This window comes from Pleurodeles waltl, chromosome 10, assembly GCF_031143425.1.
Source record: "Pleurodeles waltl isolate 20211129_DDA chromosome 10, aPleWal1.hap1.20221129, whole genome shotgun sequence".
In the NCBI taxonomy this organism is placed as follows: domain Eukaryota; kingdom Metazoa; phylum Chordata; class Amphibia; order Caudata; family Salamandridae; genus Pleurodeles; species Pleurodeles waltl.
The window spans coordinates 33,748,947-33,773,313 of NC_090449.1; the positions used below are offsets into that span (position 1 = coordinate 33,748,947).

The 24,367-nt window shown below is 48.2% G+C and overlaps 1 protein-coding gene across 7 annotated transcripts in view; it reads left to right on the forward strand.

The window, feature by feature from the left end:
* The window catches only part of SLC38A5 (solute carrier family 38 member 5), a 372,114-nt gene that overhangs the window by 263,102 nt on the left and 84,645 nt on the right, over window positions 1-24,367 (forward strand). For all 7 annotated transcript variants that reach the window (XM_069209561.1, XM_069209560.1, XM_069209559.1 and 4 more), the window contains 4 exons: window positions 981-1,073; window positions 3,494-3,575; window positions 14,258-14,340; window positions 15,188-15,246. In XM_069209561.1, coding sequence (XP_069065662.1) covers window positions 981-1,073; window positions 3,494-3,575; window positions 14,258-14,340; window positions 15,188-15,246 — 317 coding nt within the window. The remainder of the gene's footprint in view (window positions 1-980; window positions 1,074-3,493; window positions 3,576-14,257; window positions 14,341-15,187; window positions 15,247-24,367) is intronic.

The window sequence follows — 24,367 nt, forward strand, 5'->3', positions numbered from 1 at the left end:
GACTTCCCTTTCTGCTTGGCACAGTCCTTCTCTGCTTAGCACGACTTCCCTTTCTGCTATGGAAGAGCCTTCTCTGCTTAGCATAACTTCCCTTTCTGCTGTGCACAGTCCTTCTCTGCTTAGCATGACTTCCCTTTCTGCTGTGCACGGTCCTCTGCTTAGCATGACTTCCCTTTCTGATATGCAAGATCCTTCTCTGCTTAGCTTGACTCCCTTTGTGATATGCAAGGTCCTTCTCTGCTTAGCTTGACTCCCTTTCTCGTATGCACGGACCTTCTCTGCTTAGCTTGACCTCCCTTTCTGCTGTGCACAGTCCTCTGCTTAGCTTGACTTACCTTTCTGATATGCATGGACCTTCTCTGCTTAGCATGACTTCCCTTTCTGATATGCAAATCCTTCTCTGCTTAGCTTGACTCCCTTTCTGCTATGCACGGACCTTCTCTGCTTAGCTTGACTTCCCTTTCTGCTATGCACGGACGTTCTCTGCTTAGCCCGACTTGCCTTTCTGCTATGCACAGGCCGTCTCTGTTTACCCTGAATTCCTTTTCTGTTATGTACAGGGCTTCTTTGCTTCCAGGACTTCCCTTTGGGATATATGTGGGCTTTCTCTGCTTACAATGACTACCATTTATGAAGTGCATGCACCTTCTATGTCTACAATGACTCCCCTTTCTGATATGTATGGTCCTTCTGTTTTTACCCTGACTTCCCCTTCTCTGCCCCCCTCTCGGAGTTCCCAAGCACTCTGTTTTGTGGCAGCCTAGTCCCAGAAAGGCCCTCTTTTCAGGATCTAGCCACTTCCATGGGCCACTCCTGCTCTGTCAACCGTACAGTCAGCTGGCGGCTCTAGGGATGCTGCTGTAGTCACACTCACCTCCCTTGTGCATTCACACCTTCCTAGAATTCTTGGACTTCTCTGGATGTGAGTGGTGATGTTCTTCAATGTCCTTTTCTTCTCCACCGCTCTTTGTTGACTGCAGGAATCCGAGCCTATGAGCAGCTGGGACAGAGAGCCTTTGGCCCCGGAGGCAAAATCATCGCTGGTCTGATCATCACCATGCACAACATCGGAGGTAAGCAGAAAACTGCCCACCGAAGGACTACTGGTGGGCATCCCAGGGTATTTTCATTTATCTGCTATATCACCCCATCGTGTCACTACTGCAAGTACTCCTGCTGTCGCCACCACCGCCACAAGCAAATTGTGGCATTTGCCGCTCTAAACTGCTAAAGTGCATGAGTTCACTCCTATCACATAGTTTGTACAGAGCATGGACTGGATGTCGATGACTTCATTTCACGTGCCCCAACTCAAGTTCATAATCTTATGTTCAGTTTCCAAAAATATCGGCAAATAAAATGTCTAGTGTGTATCTTTTGTAGTACTACTCTACATTGGAGAAAACTAAACCAGCCAAGAAGAGTGGAAAGTGAAGACCATTTTTAGGTCTCGCCTGGGACAGGGCATGTGCTGTCACTTGTGAGACATTTTGTTAGCCTACAGTTGGCTTAGACTCTACCCTTTGCTTACCTTTGGTTGACTTCGTCAGTCTAATTTGTTTGCTTGTCTTTGGTCAGTGCATTCCGGATTCACTTTCTTCTTGTGTTGGCCCTCCCCTGGCGCATGCCAGAAGTACTTGTGTCCTTCCACTGCTCCCCTTCAAAACTACTTTTTTCTTTTTATTGAATCACTCCGAGTGCATGTGTTTGTAGTGCATCTCGCTCATATGCTTCTCTGTCCCCCACGTGTCGCTCTTTCTTACTCGTGTGATTTTGTACCCTTCCATGTTGTTGTTTGCCCCCATCCACGAGTCGTGTTGTTACTTGCCACCTCCAGCCTCAACCCGCCCTCTGTGTTGCTTCCCTCCTTTAACCCCTTCCCACCCTCTGTGTTGTTGATTCCCTCCTCTAACCCCTTCCCACCCTCTGTGTTGTTCCTTCCCTCCTCTAACTTCTTCCCACCCTCTGTGTTGGTGCTTCCCTCCTCTTACCCCTTCCCGCCCTCTGTGTTGTTGCTTCCCTCCTCTAACCCCTTCCCGCCCTCTGTGTTGTTGCTTCCCTCCTCTAACTTCTTCCCGCCCTCTGTGTTGTTGCTTCCCTCCTCTAACTTCTTCCCACCCTCTGTGTTGGTGCCTTCTCTGTCCCACCCTGTGTTGCCCCACCCACCTGCCCACTATAACAGAAAGGGCTATGATAGAGCAAGTGCAGGCCACATCACACCACTTTTGTTTCACATTTCAGATGTGTACCCACCTCCCATTGTTGTTTGGCCCCACCCCACCTGCCATAACAATAAAAGCAGTATGACGTAGACACCACTGGCAGCTTCATAGCGCTTCCCCCCCCACACATTCCCTGTGTCCCTCACCCTCCCTCCACAATCCCTCACACCTCGCCCTCCCACCAGCAGCTAAAAAAGTGCTATGATGCAGCCAGCATTGGCTGCATCACTGCACATTTTTTTTAATCTTTCAGTCATGCTGCATAGCAGCAGTGCTGCTATACAGCTTGACTAAAAAACACTGACAAAGCCAATAGCTCTCTCATAGGTGAGACCCATTAGGTTTGCCTGTTGTCACTAGGAGGGCGCTTGAGCAGGTTTGCAATTTCGAGAAAAAGGCAAAGCTGAATTTAATCTGAAGTCCTAGGGTCCGACTCACAAAGCCATTTCTAGCCGTCAATCTGTGTTTCTGGCCGAAGGTGGACAGCTATTACCGTCTGGTATCTACAAAAGGTTACCCAGCAGACATAAGTGCATTTACTGCTGCATCACTGTATGCCATGACTGCATACTGTCACGTAGTAAACCCTATTCAAGGGCAGGGGACAGGACGGTTCAAGATATGGTTTGCCTTGTGTTTGTGAATCTTCACAAACTCCTGACTTTGTGAACATTCCTAAACCTCTCTCTAAACATTTCCCACCTTTCAAATTGAACATCTCCCAAATTGTGGGAGGGCGTAGACTAGAGGAAATGGTTCTCTACATGTCAAACTGTTTCTCCCATAAAGGAAAAAAATAGGAAAAAATGTGGAAACATTGAAGCTGGGTTTCTCCAATGCAGTCAGTCCTATCTTTTTATGTGCGGCGGTTCCACACTCGTAAAGATACTACTCATAAATTCCCTTGTGAATAGCAAACAATCGTAAACTTCCACAAAAGTGAAACAGACCCTTTGAGGCCACTCTGTTGTGTGCATGGACAGCTTCAGTGTGAGTGAGTGGAGCAGCTGTATGAGGGGTCAGCCCACTGGTGAAAGCCTAATATCTGGATACACGCGAGGTGAGGGTGGGTATCATGGCTACCTTTAGATGCCCCTCAGAGCCCCAAGCTGCAGAGGTGAAGTGAGGGCTATGCCTCAGGGCACCCCCTAAAACTAGGGGACATAGAGCTGTGTAATCCAGAGCCAGCGGCTTCAGTTCATTCCAACTGAGCTCTGCTCTCTACAAAGGTATTTTTAGAAGACTTATTTTTGTTTATTTTGTTTTTGCAGCCATGTCAAGTTATTTATACATCGTTAAATATGAGCTGCCCCTGGTGATACAGACGTTCATGGGACTTGTCGTGAACACAGGGTAAGTGAGCCGTGCGCTGCTGCCTGCCAAGTGCCTGGCCTGTGCTGTCTATTCCTGTCTGCTCCCTCCCCGGAAGTAGATGGGGTTGTGACAAACTTCCTACCTGATGAAGTGGCTGAGAGTGCAGCACACCCATCGGATACAAAAGGCACCTTGCAAATACATTTCCCCATTATATTTTGGGACTGAGTAGATCCCGGTTATGTCGGTAATTCTAGAAAATGTGAGCGAGCTGCTAGTTGTGGTGAATGTGTAAATTAGGAAACTGGTTGTTCGCGAGTGTGTAGATCTACATGCAGGAGGTAGGATGAGAGTCGCGAACGGCGAAGATAAATGCGCTCCATGCCGGCCTCTGCTTTACCTGCAAGTTAGGTGTAAAGTGCCAGGCGTTAGCAAGGAGGATATGTTACACCGCCACATCATACCGACAAAGTTATGTTAGGGACATTTTTCGGGTACCTGCTTCGTCATGCAAATACGGTGTGATGGGCAGGACTGAACTCACTGCTAACAAAGCCCCTGGAAACCATAGCAGCCGTTAGTCGCTCCGAATTCGAGCAAGTCTGAACTCCTTCGCAGGGTGGGGTGGGTGGCGGCCCTAGCCCCATGATGTTGTTTTAAACGGCAGAGTGGGCTGCAGCCTCGTAGTTTCCTTGCCTAGGGGTGACTCAAGAGCCCCAGTCGGGGCTTGCATGCTGGCAGCGAGGGCTGCTTGTGGTGGCCTTCCTGGGAGATGTTGGAATGTCACAATGGACACTACAGTTTTCAGTTCTTCATGAGAGCTCTCAGAAGACCAGCTGCTATATATTCATTTCAGGTACTTCTGCTTAAGAAATAGGACTACATCACACTGACCCCGAGGGTTCCCCTTGAGTCACCCACCATCCCCAAGACCAGTGCCCTCCGGCCGGCATCCCTGCCTATCCCTGACAGGCTGACCACCTCCAGAGGCTCTCCGCACACCGGCAGCCGGGCCTCCAGCTGACTAGAGATGGAGACGTGCAACAGTAAGGCAGCGGACCGCCCCAAGGTCTGGAACACCGTCCCCAGGGCCCGACTGGCTGAATGGCGTTTCCGTGGGCTGGCAGAGTGTGGGCCTGTATAATGCTGGGTACCTGCTGGCCACTCCTGCTTGCAGCCTTTCTAAATAAACAATGCAAAACAAATGGTTTTAAAGCGTCCATTCCTGCATGCGTTAGGCTTGCCCGACGTGGGAAAGAGCTGAAGATGCACCTCTTTTGAAGAACACTACATCACAATGTACCTCTGTCAGTACCCAGCTACGCCTCCAGGCACTTGTTGGCTATATCCTTGAACCTGAACAACTCCAGGCACTCGTTGACTGTAACTTAGAACCTGGACAACTACATGTGCTCGTTGACTGTTTCTTTCAATTTGGACACCCCCAGTTACTCGTTGACTGTACCTTTCCACCTGGAAGCCTCCAGGCACTTGCTGACTCTCTTACACCCTAGACAACTACAAGCGCTCATGGACTGTATCTTTGAAGCTGGACGCCTCCAGGCACCGGTTGGCAGTTTCTTTGAACCTAGACAGCCCCCAGGCACTTACTGTTTTTTTGTTTTTGTTTTCTTAACTTGGACACCTCCAGGCACTTTTTCACGGTTTCTTTGAACCTGGACACCCTCAGGCACTCCATGACTGTATCTTTTAGCGTGGACACCTTGGTCTTTGAACGTAGACACCCCGCCAGGCACTTGTTTACTTTTGGTTTTTTTAACTTGGACACCTCCAGGCACTTGTTCAAGGTTTCTTTGAACCTGGACACCCTCAGGCACTCGTTGACTGTATCTTTTAGCTTGGACACCTCCAGGCACTCGATCACTGTTTCTTTGAACCTGAACACCGCCAGGCACTCAATCACTGTTTCCTTGAACCTGAACACCACCAGGCACTCATTGACTTTATCTTTGAACCTGGACACCCACAGTTATTTGTTGACTGTATCTTTGAACCTTGACACCTGTAGGCACTCATTGACTGCATTTTTGAATGTGGACATCTTCAGGCACTTGATGACTGTATCTTTGAACCTGGACAACTACAGGTGCTCATTGACTGTATCTTTAAACCTGTTTGCATCCAGGCACTCATTGACTGTATCTTAGAACCTGACAACTACAGGCGCTTGTTGACAGTATCTTTGAACCTGTGTGCCTCGAGGCAATTATTGACTTTATTTTAGAATCTGGACAATTATAGGCGCTTGTTGACTGTATCTTTGGACCTGCGGGCCTCCAGGTGCTCATTGACTGAATCTTTGGACCTGGACACCTCCAGTTGCTCATTGACTGCATTTCTGAACCTCGAAATTTCCAGGCACTCGTTTGCTGAATCTTTGAAACTGAACATCCTCAGACATTTGTTGAATGTATCTTACAACCTGGACAACTAGAGGCGCTCATTCACTGTATCTTTGAACCTGGGTGCCTCCAGGCACTCGTTGACTGTATCTTTGAACCTGGACACCTCCAGGCACTCGTTGACTGTATCTTTGAACCTGGACACCTCCAGGCACTCATTGACTGTATCTTTGAACCTGTCAACTACAGGTGCTTGTTGACTGTAACTTTTAACCTGTCAACGACAGGTGCTTGTTGACTGAACCTTAGAACCTGGACAACTGCGGGTGCTTGTTGACTGTATCTTTGAACCTGTCAACAACAGGTGCTTGTTGACTGAATCTTAGAACCTGGACAACTGCGGGTGCTTGTTGACTGTATCTTTGAACCTGTCAACGACAGGTGCTTGTTGACTGAATCTTAGAACCTGGACAACTGGAGGTGCTTGTTGACTGTATCTTTGAACCTGTCAACGACAGGTGCTTGTTGACTGAATCTTAGAACCTGGACAACTACAGGTGCTTGTTGACCATATCTTTGAACCTGTCAACTGCAGGTGCTTGTTGACTGTATCTTTGAACCTGTCAACTACAGGTGCATGTTGACTGACTCTTTCAACCTGGACTCCTCCAGACACACGTTGACTGCATCTTAGAACCTGGACACCTCCAGGGATTCATTCACTGTATCTTAGAACCTGGACAGCTACAGGCGCTCACTGACTGTATCTTAGAACCTGAACAACTACAGGCATTCATTTACTGTGTCGTTGAGCCTGGGAGCCTCCAGGTGCTCGCTGACTACATTTTTGAACCTGGACAGTTCTCCGTTTACTTTCTTCTAGCTTTGCTCTATACAGATACCCTCTAGGCATACTTACCGGAATTATAGGTAATTTCACCCTGTATTTTGGGGGTAAGGTTTCTTGTTGCCAGGCATGTTGGTGGTCCCCATATCCCAGAGAAAGGTGGGTGTGACAGAACAGGGACGTCTGTCTCACTCTGGGATGTATGACTGCTGCACTGGAGGGTCACAGGCTAGGTGGTTTGTCCATGGTGACACCTCGTGCCATGCAGAGTGCCCTATACGAAGCCTTGTGGCGTTCCTCTAGAGTCCATACAGTCATTCATACGTTCTTAGTCCAAGGCTTGGGTCCATGCAGTCATCTGTTCAGGGCCACACACTTTCCCCTGCCGGGGGCAGCGTCCGGACCCTGCACTGGTTTTGCTAGCCCCCTCTGTAGGCGACAGTACATGCCCTCGACCCCTTCACAAGAGGGCCTGGCTGACAGAGCCTAACAGCTGGGCCAGCTCGTGACCTTGTTCCTACCACATCTGGATGCGCGCCATCTTAGAAGCGCACACATCTGGAACTCCTTTCTCCGTTCCCATGCCCTCCCCTGGCCCCGTCTGCCAGAGTTATTGGCGCTTTCCGGCTGCCACCTGCCGCCGTTGCCAGCTCAGGGGAGCGGAAGAACCCCCCCCCTGTGGGTGGAGGGAGAGCGGGGGGGGGGGAGGGTGACGTCAGTGGGATCCTTTCATAGCTGTGTGGGGACAAGCTGTCTGGGGGGAGAGTGATCTGTCTGCCTGGTTCCTAGAGGGTACGAATCCTGTGCTGTGAAGCCCACCCTCACGGGTAGTGCGCCAGTCTTCACTATCAGTCAAGGCGCCACGAAGTGAATGGGCTGTCAAGTGGTTGCAGATAAAACAACAGAAGTCAATGGGATACCTGGATGGTCACTGTGCAGGGACCAACGGAGATTAAACTATGGGCACTCACCTAAAATGAGTCAGTGGGTTATTTCAGATACCATATTTCTAGTTTTTGTAAAAGAAACATTTACAGCAATAAAACTTCAGAACCAATTGTATGACTGCCCATTACATTTAGGTAAAATCAACACATGTTGAAGGAATTACTTAATTTCATATGAGTTATATTGGAATGACCTTGCAGGAGAGATCTTCACAGGAGGAGAAGGGAGCAGGAGATCTTCGATTTTTAGGAATGTAAAAAGCTTTTAAAAAGCTTTTTTTTTTAAAACTTTGACCCTCATTACAACATTGGCGGTAAAAAACGCCTACCGCCGCAGCTGCCAAAAGACCATTGCCGCGGCTAGCAGCCGTCTGCCATATTATGACCACAGCCGGATTTCTTCCAGAAGGATGGCGGAAATCCGGCTGCAGCGCCACGGCAGTAGACCGCTGCCAGCCATATTATGACCCATAATACGACCTGGCGGTGTTCTGCTGAGCAGCAGCGCCCAGACTCCTGCCAGCAGACCCTCTACACAAATGTAAGTGGGTGCTCCGACAGGGGAGGGGGTGGGAGTGTGCGCGTGGGTGTGTACGTGTATGCGAGGGTGTTTCGTTTTGAATGTGTGTGTGTGTGTGTGTGTATGGAGGAGTGAGTGCGTGTATGTTGTGTTGTGTGAATGTGTGTCTGCGTGCATGTATTTACGTGTGTGCGGATGAGTGTGTAAATGGATGTATGCATGCATGGATGCATGCGTGGATGCATGTGTGTATGTGTGTGTGTGTGTGTGAAGGGGGGACGTGAATGTAGGGGAGGTTTGGAAAGGAAGGAGGGGTGGGAGGGACCCTGGAGGGGGAGGGGGGATAGACCCCTATCAGTGACAGGGAAAGAATTCCATGTCACTGATATTGCCTACCGCCATGGTTTTCGTGGCGGTAAGGAAGCCACGAAAACCATGGCGGCAGGTGGGGTCATAATCCCACGGGCAGAAGAGTGACAGCCGCTGGGCTAGAGATAGATATCTCCAGCCCGGTGGCTGTCACCGCCATGGCGGTCGGAGTGGTACATTGGTGGGTTGGCTCCAACCAACCCGCCAATGTCATAATATGGCGGTAGGTACCGCCAGCCTGTTGGCGGTATTTACAGCCATGTTAATATCGACCGCCAGGATCCTACTCACCCCTTTTTCTTCAATATCACTCCAGCAAGGTTTTGATTCAGGGTTAGACTCTGCCCTCCTTCAGCCAACCCACCCACCCAAACTTTTACTCTGTTAAAGGCCAAAACACTCTCGGCAAGGCTCGCTGCAGTCTTATTCAACAAGTGGCGCACCAAAGCACACGGCAGTATCTTTTTACAGACTATCTTCTCTGCCATCATTCTTTCCCCACCATTTCTGCACGGCTCTTCCTCTGAAGATCTTTTTCCGAGGCAGCCTTATCTTTTCTTGGTGGTTTCTACACGTCACTTCCTCCCGAAGGCCTGTTTTTCTAGCCTCTATTCGTTCTTTCTACTCAGCACTTCCCACTGAAGGAGCTTTAGAGTGTCTAGACAGCAGGATAGCTTCATGGTCGTTTCTACACGGGGGTTCGCTCTGAAGGTGTGTTTCACGTCACTTCCGGTGCACTTCTGATCTCCATAGAAGCCACAGGTTCATAAACTACAAAAAGCAGAAATCTGCAAAGAAATGTTTTGATGAAGACTGACAACGTTAGGTGGCACATAGGTACCAGGATTTACTTACTAGGTTTAGGAGGAATAACATCATCTGTTTGAGCCATATCCTTCTTCCACTCCCCCGGAAGTATTTACTTGGTTACGTGTTCTCCCGAAGAAGACTTTAGCTAAAGTGTTGAAACAATGCCAGTCTACTCATATTTGGGCTGAGAACATATGAGCACATGAGACCCGGTGTTACAGCTCTACTTCGGCCTCTGGTTAAAGGCCATAATTTAAGACCCACTGTGCAGGCCATAGATCCTTCTCTGGTCTAAGATATCTCACGGAGTCTTGTTGCATTACCAGCACCACAGGTCCCTGAGCTTGGTCTCCTCTGGTGGGGGGACCCTCCATGTAAACTTAACTGAGCTGTTCTGTCAGGTTATCGCCCCCACCTCCTCCCCCGGCACCAAACGAAGCCGTTTAAGCCTTCCAACATGGGATCCCTTAGGAGACAGTGCCCTCTGGTGGAATGGTCCTTCCAGTGCAGCCACCAAGGCCAGGTCTGCTCTGTCCTCTTAACCCCCAGATGTGGCACAAACATGGCAGTGCGACGCAAGAAGCCAGGACTCGTTATTTAGTTGAGTCATGAACATTGCAGCAGTCTAGTCTGACACCCCTCACCTTCAAGTCATCTGTTTGCTTATTACAGTTGGAACACCTGCCTGCCTGAAATCAGCCCCGGCGCGGCCTGCAGCGCCTCTCTGCTCGTGGCCGGGATCCGTGTTTTATGGTGCACCGGCTTGTTCTTGCCCCTCTGTGACTTGTAGGTGTTGTGCTCCGGGTGGGGCCGTGCCCCGAGACCCATTTGTGCTATTCATTTAAACCTTGGAAAAAAACAAGACTTGGCAGACGCACTGTGGGAACTCAGTACGAGGCGGTGCACTACCACTAATCCCCTAGGGCACCTTTCACCCAGTTGGCACAGCTCTCAGTACCCTTTGTTCTTTCCATGTCCAATGCCATGTACCGTGCGACCAGCGCAGCCCTGGGAACAGTCCATTCCTGGGTCAGTGCTGGGGAGAGAGGGGACAGATTGGCTGACCCAGGCTTTATGAGGCACTGGGCTGAAAGACAGCCATGCAAAGTTTCCCTGCTCTATGCGCGATGTGCTGCTCCAGACCAGGTTTTTTCCTCTGAATTCTGGGAATTGTAGGCTTGTTTATTTCATTATAAAACAGGACTACAAGTCCCATAATTCAAAGGAAAAAAACTGTACTGGAACAGCACATCTCACTTGGAACTGGGAAACCTGACAGCTATGGCAAGGCCCTCAGTGAGTGCCCAAGAACTGAGCTTTATTTAGTAGGTGCACACTAATTGACAAGGAAGCTGCAACATCACAGCTATTGTGGTCTCAAGGGCTAGACACCTGACTGAGGGGGAGCAATAGTTGATTAGGGTGGGCCGTTGCGACTCGGGGTCAGCAATGCCAACTTAGGGTGTGCATGGTGGCTCAGGGAGGAGAAGGATTCAGGAGGCTCATGACAACTTGGTAAGTAGACCATGACAACTCTGGATGGGCCTTACTAAATTAGGGTGAGCCGTGGCGACTAAAGATGGGACATGGCAAGTTATAGTGGGCCATGGCAACACAGGGTGGGTGATAGTGACTCTGAATCGATCGTTACAACTTAGCAGAGCAATACAACTTAGGGTGGGCCAAGCTGACCCAGCTTTGTTCATGGCAACTCAGCATTGGCCATGGCGATTCAGCGTTGGCCATGGCAACTCAGGGTAGGCCATGGCTACTCAAGGTGGGCCATGGTGACTCAGGCTGGGCATTGGCGACTCTGGGTGGGCAGTTCCAATTTTGAGTGAGCCTTGGTGACTGAGCGAGGGCCATGGTGACTCAGCATCGGTCATGGCGCCTCATGTTGGCCAGTCATAACTCAGAGTGGGCGATGACGATTCAGCGTAGGTTACAGTGGTGCGTAGTGGGCCATAGAAACTTGAGGTAGCTCACTGTGACCCGGGCTGCCCCCAGTAGCACGACACACACCACAGAGAGAGTGGCTGAACTATGGTGATGCTGGTGGGCTACAGTCCTTAAGCCGGGTCTCGTTGTCTCAGGGAAGATCACTGAACCTAGGAAAAAGTTAAGTGTTTTAGAGTGGTCCACTCTGTGATTCAAGAGTGGGTCCTTGAGATTTGGGGTGAGCTGGAGTGGCTTATGGTGTGTTATTAAGACATGGGATCTGCCATAGTGGCTCAGAAATGGGGCAAAATGAATTGTGGTGGGGGGCAACGATGATTTAGGGTGGACAAGCTGACTTGTGATAGGCCACCAAGACGTAGGCCACAGTAAATTCGAGCAGGCAATAGAGGCTTAGAGTGCACTTTGCTAACTTAGGATGCAGCATCAAGATGCCACCGTGGTTTGGGGTGGGTTGTTGTCGCAAGGACCTGGTTGTGAAATGGGGAATCACATGGACTACAGTAACTAGGGATAGTCAACAGTGGCTTATAGTGGGGGGCACTGGGGCTCAAGAAGGGTCCTCTAGACTCTCAGTGATAACATGTAGTGTACACCATGGTGAATTAAGGTGGACTACAAGTATATAAGGGAGCAATGGGTATAGTGATTGACCCTCTTCTACATGTCTTGTGAAGAGAGGGAAGTCTGGTGAGGTTTTGGCACACACAACCAACCACCTGAGGCATGAGCTGCCAATAAGAGCCAGTGCTACGTCAACTTTCCCTCATAAGAGGGCAAAAAGACACTTTTGGTTTGAATATCCTCTGGAACTGTACAGGCCAGAACCCGACCAAAATTATTTGAGTATTAAGCAGAGGTGTTTTGTTAAGACTACTCTATCTTATCGTGTAGGGAGATAGCCAGCGTTCAAAAAGACTTGTGTCCTGAAGAATGCCTCTGACTCTACATTGGCATTTACATAGGCTAAAACATGTTGACAGATAAGACATGAGGGAGCTGAACAACGCTGCCTCAGTGTGTTTTCATGAGAGAGAGAGAGAGAGAGAGAGAGAGAGAGAGAGAGAGAGAGAGAGAGAGAGAGAGAGAGAGAGAGAGAGAGAGAGAGAGAGAGAGAGAGAGAGAGAGAGAGAGAGAGAGAGAGAGAGAGAGAGAGAGAGAGAGAGAGAGAGAGAGAGAGAGAGAGAGAAAAAAAACAAGAATAACGTGTAGTTTTCTTACAGCCACATATTTTTAGCTTGATCCTGGGATGTCGTCTTAATACTAGGTATAGATGTGGGAATAAATAGTCAGCTAGTGTAGACAGGTGTTCACATTATTTCGGAAGGAGGTTTCAGAACAGGTTAGAAGCTCTACAATGACCTCCCCAGCGGCAGCACATTACAGACATAAGCATCTAGCCATAGTGAGGAGAAACCCTGTGATGAAGCTTACCGCGTAAGGTGGGCGAGGCTTGATATCATTTTATTGACTGTCCACCAATAACTCATCAGCAGACTTTGGGTCATTCGCGTCAAGCACTCATAGGCCACTCCTATATCAAAACTCCTAAGTCTCCAATATTGTTGTACATATCAGTCTCTTGAGAGGGAATATATTGCGGTCTCTTTCAATATCTCCTCTTGCCCTCTACTTTGTAGTAGAAACTGATAGCATTCCACCTTTTGATTCACGAAGGAAAGATGAATACAAGGCATTGCCGGAAACTTGCAGCATAGGCTCTGCAGCTGCTGTCTCTAGGTCTAGGCGTCTCTGTTTCTCCATTGTAAGTTTACTGTAGATTCACATGATTGGATTATTCCCAGTTGTCGGCTGGTAATGTTAGTGGAGTATAACTAACTGAAGGATGTGAATCTGTGAAAGATGTACAATACTGGAGAGCTGTAGTTACAGGCGTGCCCCCCCCCCCACCTTTTGCCCCTCATGACGAGTGTCTGTCAGACTGAACAAAGGTCAGCCTGACAGACACTCTTCATGTTCAGCTCAGGCAGCCATACGCAGACATGCGCGATTTGCGCAGACTCCTTGCTGCCTGAGCTGAACTTTGCTGGGTTGAGGAGGTCCCAGCTCCTATGGGCGTGACTTCCTCTGCTCAGCAAAGGTGCCTCGAGGCCCTCCCCTGGGTGACGAGGAAAGCGTCACCCATTGACACTCGCCCTGGGCGCTTCAGGTTTGAGCCCTGAAGCACCCAGGGCGAGTGTCAATCAGTGACACTTCGTGTCAGAGTGGGGGGAGACAGCAGTCTCACTGACCCCATCCCACTCTGTGACGAAGCTGTGACTGCTGCCTCGAGGCTGAAGGTAAGTGTGTGTATGTGTTAAGTTTTAAAATGAATGTTTGGTGCGTGCACGGTTGAATGTTATGAGTGTTGTTAATGGATGTGCGTGCGCGCGTGTCTGTGTGAAAGAATGAGCGTGTGTGTTGCTTCCCGCCCGCCCCCCTCCCTCCTAAAGCTGCCGGCCGCCACTGTGTAGTTACAGGCGATATGCCCTTTGTCCCCCAGCACTGGATCTTCCATAGATTCACATTCTTGAGTTATGTCCTTTCGTTTTCCCAGCCTGAGGACCGGTAATAATTCAAGCATGTGAATCTGGGAATGATTTGAAAGCTGCTGAAACATGTTGACGGTGTGTCCTTTCTGTCACTCCTGGCTGAGCAGCAGCATATACAGTACTTTCCATTAAATAGTTACGTGTGCGTTCCATGTACTTAAGCTAGGCTTCAATGCCAATGCTGAACTTTCACAGGTTGGTGAAGTATGGCCCCTGTAATTAAAAGCTCGCGTGCCGTCACAAACACCCTTTACCCACGTTTTGTTAGTTTCAGCACGCGCTTGGAAATGGAGCGCACAGCGAAATTGCGGGGCAAAATGTTTGCAGTCTCTGTAACAAATGTGTTTTTCCTTTCAGAGACTGGTACCTGAATGGAAATGTGTTAATCATAATTGTCAGCATTCTTGTCATCCTGCCACTTGCCCTAATGAAGCACCTCGGTAAGTTTGTGTGTGTTCATCAGTTTTGGGTGACCTGGTAGCACTTAGGAGGGCTCTTCTGTTAATGGCCAGGAGTGGATGGAAACCCAGAATGCAGTTCTGTTATTTGACCACTTTGAGTGAATGATTTGAAATGTGCTTCTGTTGATCGTACTGTTTTTCATACACATGCCTAGACATTTCCTTCTGTCATTCATCCGGCTGGAGTGAATGCTCAGCAGTGTATATCTGATGTTTAACTGGCTGGTACAGATGCCTAGCAATGCATTCCTGTTTTCCGCCCACGTGTCCTCTCAGAAGGGACCTCCGTTAATTGGCCAGCTTGTACGAATGCCTCGGAATGTTCCTTGGATAATCGCCCAGCTCGTACAAACGCTTCCAAAAGTACCGCTTTGAACTGACTGGCGTGTACGAAGGCTTTGGAATGTTCCTTGGATAATCGCCCAGATTGTACAACTGCTTCGCAATAGGATTAGTTAATCTCTCAGTTTGTACAAATGCTTTGCAATGTCCTTCTGGTAATAGCCCAACTTGAACACGTGCTTTGGAATGTATCTCTAAACTGACCGTCTTGGAAGAATGCTTCAGGAGGTACTTCTGTTAATCACCCAGCTTGTACGAATGCTTCGGAATGTTCTTCTGATAATCGCCAAGCTTCTTTAGATAAAACCTCTGAGAGCCACTGGTGTCTTGGCCCTGCTTGTACAGGTCTTGGCTCCTATACCCGGCATAGGTGCACTCCCTTCATTAGCACACTGGGCTCTACTAGGTTATTTGGACGTGGTCTATGATAGATGCACTCCTGTTGGCCGTACTCTGTTAACCGATGTCCCTCTTTTCCCTCTAGGGTACCTGGGATACACCAGCGGTTTCTCTCTCACCTGCATGGTGTTCTTCCTCATCTCAGTAAGTCGTATTTTCTTCCTTAGACGTTCATGATGATAGTATGTGAGCAACATTCATGATGTATGACATTTAGCTTCAGTGGTTGGGGGTTTTGATGTTGCCTTGCTCTGCTTGCAGGTTTCAGCTAATTCATGTTCCACATCACCACTCTTGCCATTGTACTGGGGTCTGTTGTGCCATCGTCAAGGAGGGTTTTGAGGATATTGGGGGAGAAATCGGATTTTATTTTTTGCATTTTATAGCTCAAAGAGAACACAAAAAATTAATAAAGCGCTGTAGAAAGCATGAAAACATATCAATGTGACAGAGACTCCTAGCTGCATATTCCTAACCTTAGAATTATTCCCAGGCGTCAGACTGGATCCACTACTTTCTGGGGCCAAGGACGGAGGCCTTTGTCCTATCCAAGACTTGCTGCCCCTGAACTACTCAAGAAGGAGAAATTAAAAATGCACACCGTCGCTCAGGTTCTGTCTGCCCTGGACCAAAGAGACTCGATGATACCTTTGGACTTGCAGGATACATATTTTCATGTTCCCGTCCTGCCTGTCCACAGACGTTACCTGCGGTTCACAGGCAGCCACAATCATTTTTAATTTGATGTGCTCCCTTTTGGCCTGATCAGCGCCCCTTGGGTGTTCAGGAGGGTAATGGCAGTGGTTGCAGCCCATCAGCGGAGATCAAGGGTGTCAGTCTTCCCCTATCAACAACTGGCTGAAGGCAGGCTTGCCCCAGCCTGTTTTCTCCCATCTCCAGAGTACATCTAACCTCCTTATTTCTCTGGGGTTCACTATAAAAATGCCAAAGTCATACCTGACTCCCTCTCAGATGCTCTCTTTCATTGGAGCCTGTTCTGAACACGGTGCAGTTTCAGGCATATACTCCAGAGCAGCGAGTCCAAGATATTTATACTATGATACTGATATTTCAGCCTCTGTTCTGGATTTCAGTGAGACAGACTCTGAGGCTACTAGGACTTATGGCCTCCTCCATCCAGCTAGTGACAAATGCGTGTTGACATATGCAGGTGGGACCTGAAGTTCCAGTGAGCGCAGCATCAGGGGAATCTCTCTGACATGGTGCAGGTCTCGAAGGCAAATGCAAAAGATCTGCAGTGGTGGTTGATGATTTTCCCCAACCAGATCTCACAGTAGTGACAGATGCGTCACTCCCGAGATAGGGCGGTCATCTGTGAGAAGTGGAGATCACAGGACTCTAGTCTCAGGCAGAATCCAAACTCCACATCAATTTGCTGGAGTTGCGTGCTATACAACTAGCATTAAAGGACTTCCTACCCTCCATCAAGGGAAGGCTGGTGCAGATGTTCACCGACAACATCACCATGTCATATTCCAACAAACAGGGAGGGCTGGGGTTGTGAACCCTATGTCAAGAGGTCCTGCTTCTCTGGACTTGGCTGGAACATCAGGGCATTTCGCTGGTGGTTCAACGCCAGGCAGGTTCTCTGAAGGCCAGGGTAGATAAACTCAGCCACATATTCTTAGCAGATCATGAATGGCGTCTCAATTCAAAGGTGGCACAAGGTCTGTTTCAGCGGTGGGGTGAGCCCTGGTTAGATCTGTTTGCCTCTGCCGAGAATGTGCACGTTCAGCAATTTTGCATGCTGGAGTTTCCAGGTGGCTCTAGCTCAGAGACGCTTTTCATCTAGAATTGAGTTTGTCTGCTGTATGCCTTTCTGCCCATACTTCTTCTGCCCAGCGTTCTCAAGAAGATCAAGAACAAATGGGCCCAAGTCATCGTTGTGGCTCCAGATTGGTCACAGAGAGTTTCGTATCCTGAGCTACTGAGCATGGCAATCAATCCTTTGATCAGGCTGCCCCTTTAGGAGGATCTTCAGTCGTAGAAGCAGGGGAGGGTTATCCACCAGAACCTGTCCATTCTCTTTCTTGAGTGGAGATTGAGCGACGACAGAGATTCAAACTTCTTCCTGAAGTCTGTGATGTTATCTTGGCAGTTGGGCGTTCCTCCACCAAGATGATATACACTTGTTGTTGGAAGAAATTTGTGACTTGGTGTTCCAAGAGAAATGTTGATCCCTTTTCTTCTTCTCCTTCTCAGATGCTTCTGTTCATTCTCTCTCTCTTGCCCTGCAGGGCTGTACTCTGGGCACTCTTAAAATTTATCTTTCTGCTATCTCTGCATTTCTCAGATTACCTGATCAGCCCTCGCTTTTCAAATCTCCTTTGTACATAAATTCTTGAAAGGTTTGGTTCATATTTTTCTCCCTTCTCCAGTATTGGGGTATCTTTCATAGATTCACATGCTTGAATCATTCCCCGTCGTCGAAGTGGGAGTCCCACGGTACATAGAAAGCAATAAATAGAGATTTTTTTTTTTTTTTCATTGAAGTCAACAGGAAAAAACATATTCAATTGTACAACTATCAGCCTTATTGGAAAAAGCCCAAACTTCAGCCAATCAGGCGAGACCACCCCTTTAGAATCCTCAGCACAGAGGCTCAGTCTCTCAGATTTTCTACCGCACGTCGTGTGTAAGGGAGTCTCCCTGAGCTCTGCTCAGTTTTCTGTCTCTTCAAGAGATAATCTTCAATTTTTCACTTTTGTTCTTACTGTAGTATTATTCCATCATGTCTACAGCAAGAAAAGGTTTATTTAGACCTTGTGGGACCTGTGGGAAGTTAAGACTTCACTGTGAGGACCCTCACAAGCAATGCGTCTACTGTCTCCATCCAGAGCATAAGGTCAAGGACTGTAAGATCTGCAGGACCTTTCCCAACAAGACTCTGAGAGACAGAGAAGCCAGGCTCCTACTTTGGCTTCAGAAAAGAAAGGCCAGAGAAGCTCTTTCTGAGGAGGAGGACAGCGACACATCAGTGACCTCAAAGAAAAGGAAGAGGTCTGTGGACAGCTTCTCCCCCAAGAGCAGTAAGTCAGCTAAGAAGCTGCATGCATTTAAGGACAGGCCGGAGGAACAAGCTTCAACATCCCAGGAAATGTGTGGTAAGGTTCGCTCAGAGCCATCCACACCTGTTTCCTCATCAAGGAAGCTCAAAAAACCTTCAAGTTCCCTACCACCGTCGGCGTCCAGAAGATCCACACCGTCGACGAAACCGTCGACGAGCGCATCGTCGACGGCAGGCCTTCCTTCATCGACGACAACAGCGACGGCCACGTTTACGGCTCCATCGTCGCCAATGATCGTTACCTCATCTCCACTGTCATCTACGACGATAACGTCGGTGAGCTTGAAATATGGTCCATCGTCGTCTCACACCTTGAAGATTACAAAGAAGCCGTCGACGGGTAAGAAGATGAAATCTTTACCGTCGACGCACTCATTGACGAGTAAATTCAGAAGATATTCGTCAATCTCACCGACGAAAATAGCGACGACACACCCGTCGATGACAACCCCGTCGGCGGCAGCCCCGTCGATGGAAACCTTGTCGACATTGGCACCGTCGACGGCAACATCGTCGACGCTCACGGCACCGATAACGGCTCTACTGACGACGGCTCCGTCGACGGCTCAATATCCTGAACATTTTGGAGCATCTCCTTACCTGCCACAGAGAATTCTACCAATAAAGAGCAAATCTTCTCTCTTACTTCCATCGCATACATCACCCAGTAAGGTCACACCAGTACCTCCGCAATATCTCTTTGCTGACGAGGAGGATGACGATGATGTTTACTCTGATGATTGTTTCTTTCCGGTGGCACGTAGTCCATCTGAACTACGCATTAAGTGTCAGGAGGAAGATGAAGAAGAAGATGTCCAGCCTTATTCGGACCAGCAGAATCAGAGTCACCTGCAACTTCAAGAGCAACAGGAGCAGACAGTTCAGATGCCTATCTCGTTGATAGCCAATCTACAACAGATGATGCAGGATTATTATTCAAGATTTCCTCCACCTGGCTCGTCTACCCTGGACACCAGTGTCCACCCCTGCTAGACCATCTGAATTTCCTGATCCTACCACAGCCCCTTCATCTGGACAAGATATTGCTCCACCTTCATCTGAGGACGAGCAGGAAGAAGGTGAAATTCAGGACACTGACTCACTCATTCCAGAATGGGATGAATATCAAATTCAGACACCATCTCCATCTACGCCACCGCCAGTGGACTCTCCACCGCAGGATATTGGTGGCTTCCATAGTGTGATGGAAAGAGCTGCGAAAAGATTCCAACTGCCAATAACATCAAAGCAGTCAGACTGTTTTCTTTATGACTTCAAAGAAGATACTAGGAAGTCTGTAAGGGCTATTCCCATTGTTGACTTCATTTGGGAGGAGGGCCTTAAGGTCATGCAGACTCCATCCTCCATTCCCACAGTTTTACCGAGGCTTGAAAAGAAATATAAAGCACCAGACAATTCTCCAGCATGTCTGGTTAGTCACCCTAAACCAGACTCGGTCATATCGCAGGCAGCTCAGAGAAGGTCCAGGAATCCATCGGCATCTCTGACTGCCCCCCCAGACAAGGAAGGACGTCGGTTGGATTCGATTGGGAAAAAGTTCTCAACAATGGCAGCCACTACAGTAAGAGCAGCAAATTCCCTAGCAATCCTAGGAAGGTACGACCGCCAGATGTGGTCTGATATGTCGCAGTTTATAGACATGTTACCTGAGGATAGTAGAGTAGAAGCGCGCAAGATTCTACAGGAGGGTGAAAAGATTTCGGCTGAAATCATAGACTGCGCCATAGACATCTCGTCTACAGGTTTTCGCCAGTTGGCCGGAGCGGCGGTACTCATGCGCCAGGGGTGGCTGAAAGCTACTTCTTTTAGGCCGGAAGTACAATTAAAGATCCTGGACATGCCGTATGATGGCGAGCTCTTGTTTGGCAAGCATGTGGATGATGCGTTACAATCCATTAAAGCAGACACTGAGACAGCCAGATCTCTGGCAACATTACAATACAAGAGACAACCCTTTCGGGGAGCGAGAGGGAGAGGAACATTTTCGTATAGAGGAGGCACTCAACAATATCGCCAATACTCCTCTTACCAGGGACAGTTTCGTTCCACCTTTGGCCAGCAACAACCACATTCCTTTCGACAACAGTCATCCACGCATTTCAGGCAACAAGCGAGAGGAAAGTCGGCTTACAAGACCAAGGAGACGACAAGAAAGCACTGACCTTCATTGGATGCCTGCGCCCAGCCCCTATATCAACACTCTAATAGGGGGCAGAATTTCCAAGTTCCTACAACAGTGGTCCAAAATAACTTCAGACAAACGGGTACTCGATATTGTCAACCGAGGACATACACTAGAATTCAAGCAACCTCCCCCTCATGTACCACCAAGAGGTCCCCCGCCAGCCCATCTCAACGAGCTTATGGAACAGATTGCTATCTTAATGAAGAAGGGAGCAATAGAGATCGTACCAAGAAGCCAGAGGGGAATAGGTTTTTACTCCCGCTTCTTCCTTATTCGGAAAAAGACAGGGGACTGGAGACCTATTTTAGATCTTCGTTCTCTCAGCAAATACCTCAAGAAGCAGTCTTTTCGCATGATCTCCCTTCAAGACGTCCTGCGCCTACTCAACCGAGGGGACTTTATGACATCTTTAGATCTCCAGGACGCATATTTCCACATTCCCATTCACCCCAATCATCGGAAATTCTTACGATTCAGGGTTGCAGGCACTCACTACCAGTTCAGATTGTTGCCCTTTGGCCTCAGGTCGGCCCCAAGAGTATTCACCAAAGTTTTGGCACCGGTGGCAGCCCACCTCAGGCAACTGGGGATACAAGTGTTCCCGTATTTAGACGACTGGCTAATAAAGGCACGAACAACATCAAAGGCTGCCAGAGACACGGAGACATGTCTATCCCTTTTCGGAACTCTAGGCTTGACAGTCAACTACCCCAAGTCTCATCTAGATCCTACCCAGAACATCACCTTTCTAGGGGCCATCTTGGACACAGTCCAGGCAAAAGCCTTTGCTTCACACGACAGACGAAAGAAACTTCGAGATTTAGCAGCACGTCTCAGCAAAAGAAGGTCCGCTTCTGTGCGGACTTACAAGTCTTTTCTGGGGATGCTTTCGTCTTGCATTCCATTGATAGAAAACTGTCGTCTGCACATGAGAACACATCAACAGCAGTTAGACAATCAATGGAAACAAATAGAAGGTTCTTTCGACGATGTAATTCGGATAACCCCATCAGCTAAACAAGCTCTCAAACGGTGGAAGGATACACCCCTCATCTCAGAAGGTCTTTCATTTCTGAAGGACAAGCCAGTACACATTATAACAACAGACGCATCCCTAGAGGGATGGGGAGCTCATTTGCAGGATCTTTCAGTGAGAGGGAAATGGTCCGCTCAAGAGTCGACTCTTCACATAAACGTATTGGAGTTAAGAGCGGTTTCCTTGGCACTCAAATCCTTCCTCGCAAACATCAAGGGTTCTTCAGTCTTGATAAGAACAGACAATACCACAGTCATGCATTACCTCAACAAACAGGGGGGCACAAGATCGCAAGCATTATCACTAGAGACGCAGAAGCTGTGGCATTGGGTAATTCAGCATCGGATATCCATCAGAGCGGAAAATCTCCCGGGAATCACCAACACCTGGGCAGATGCCTTAAGCAGGACTCCAAACCAGCTGCCACGAGTGGGAACTCAATCAGTCAGTTCTCGACCGTCTCTTTCGTCGTTGGGGCAAACCCAGTCTGGATCTGTTCGCGCGCGACCAGAGACAACAAGAAATGCCAACACTTCGCAAGCTGGTGACCGCAGAAGGGATCAAAGGGGAATGCGTTTTTGATCAGATGGTCAGGGATTTATGCATACGCTTTTCCCCCGCTTCCACTCATCCCAAGACTTCTGCAGAAGATGAAGAGGGAACCATGCAGGCTTCTATTAATTGCTCCCAGATGGCCACGGCAGTTCTGGTTCACAGAACTTCTATTACTTTCGGAGCAGCCTCACGTTCGACTGAAGACACTACCAGATTTGTTAACAACGAATCAGGGTCAGGTACGTCATCCCAACCCGACTTCTCTTCGTTTATCAGCCTGGCTCCTGAATTCTATGAATTCGACAGCCTAGACATCCCTCCAGATTGCAGGGAGGTACTTGCCTGTGCCAGGGCTCAGTCTACAAACAGGACATATAATTTCAAGTGGAAGAGGTTTTGCTTATGGTGCTCAACTTCCAATGTTCATCCTCTAAGGTCCTCTCCTGAACAGATTCTGCCATATCTATTGCATTTAGCTAAATCCGGCCTTTCGCATTCGTCTATTAGAGTGCACCTGGCTGCCATATCCCGTTTCCGACGAACGTCTCAGTCACCTTCTTTATGGTGATCCAGAATAATAAAACAATTTCTTAAGGGTTTGTTCAGGATGTTTCCGCCGATTCACCCTCCTTCACCTCATTGGCATTTGAATATTGTGCTCTCACAGTTAATGAAACATCCGTTTGAGCCCATTCATAAGGTGGACCTCAAATTCATTTCTTTTAAAACAGCCCTCCTTCTGGCCTTGACGTCAGCGAAGAGGGTTAGCGATATCCAAGCCTTCACAATCTCTCCACCTTTCCTCCAATTCAAACCAGAGGTGGTCATTTTGAGAACTAATCCAAAATTTATACCTAAGGTTCCATCGTCTTTTCATCTAAATGAGCCGGTGGTTCTGAGAACATTTTTTCCAAATCCACAAACTCCAGCGGAGCGCGCATGACATTCTCTGGACATTAAACGATGTTTAAAATTTTATATACAAAGGACTAGCAACTTCCGTAAATCTGAGCAACTGTTTATCAGTTATGGACGGATCAATAAAGGCAAAGCCGTTACTAAGCAGACCATAGCGCGCTGGATCTCTTCTGCCATACAGCTATGCCACCAGTTGGCAGGGAAACCGTTATCATCCAGTGTCAGAGCGCACTCCACCAGAGCGGTATCCACTTTGGCAGCTCTATTCGCAGGAAGTCCCTCTGAGCCAGATCTGCAGAGCAGCAACATGGACACGTGCTCACACCTTTACCCAGCACTACTGCCTGGAAGCTACGGACAGAATGGATGCCGCGGTAGGACAAGCAGTGTTATGTAATTTATTTGCATAAGGTGAGCCAATAACCTCTTACCCTCCATCCTCTACGTATTGCCAGAATGATATTTTCATGTAAATATATCTATGTGTAGATGTATATATTCATATATGTAATATTTTAAACGGTTGATTGGCAAATGTTAATTACCTATATGAGTCCATATAGGATGAATTATGCACAGGCATGCTTCTGGTGTTTCAGAACTCAAAACATCTTTTCCTACTGCTGGCTACTCTGATTCAAGCATGTGAATCTATGAAAGATACCCCAATACTGGAGAAGAAAATAAGTTACTTACCTGTAACTGTGGTTCTCCAGTATTGGTATCTTTCATAGATTCACATGCGACCCACCCTCCTCCCCAGAGGGGCTCACCTCTTTTGCTTTCCTGTAATCACTAGTGCAGAGAAATCTGAGAGACTGAGCCTCTGTGCTAAGGATTCTAAAGGGGTGGTCTCGCCTGATTGGTTGAAGTTTGGGCTTTTTCCAATGAGGCTGATAGTTGTACAATTGAATATGTTTTTTCCTTTTGACTTCAATGAAAAAATTCTCTATTTATTGCTTTCTATGTACCGTGGGACTCCCACTTCGACGACGGGGAATGATTCAAGTATGTGAATCTATGAAAGATACCAATACTGGAGAACCACAGTTACAGGTAAGTAACTTATTTTCTTCTCCTTTTATCATGCCTCAGTGAGAATTAAATCTACTGCTTACGTTCTTAATGTGCACTCCCGTTAAGCCTCTTTAAAATTGTTACTCACCATCAAAATAGCTTCCCTCCTGGCTATAACACAGGAGGTGAAGCAGACAGTTAACCACCAGAGGGATTAAGGTGATTCACTTGCATGGAAAATGTTTGCTCTACATAAGTAAATACATGTTCGATGGCATCTGTCGCTGTAGATACACATGTTGTGCATAGCCCGCCATCTGGTATTGGGTCGGAGTGTTACAAGTTGTTTTTCTTCGAAGAAGTCTTTCGAGTCACGGGACCGAGGGACTCCTCCTCTTTGTCTCCATTGCGCATGGGCGTCGACTCCATCTTCGATTGTTTTCTT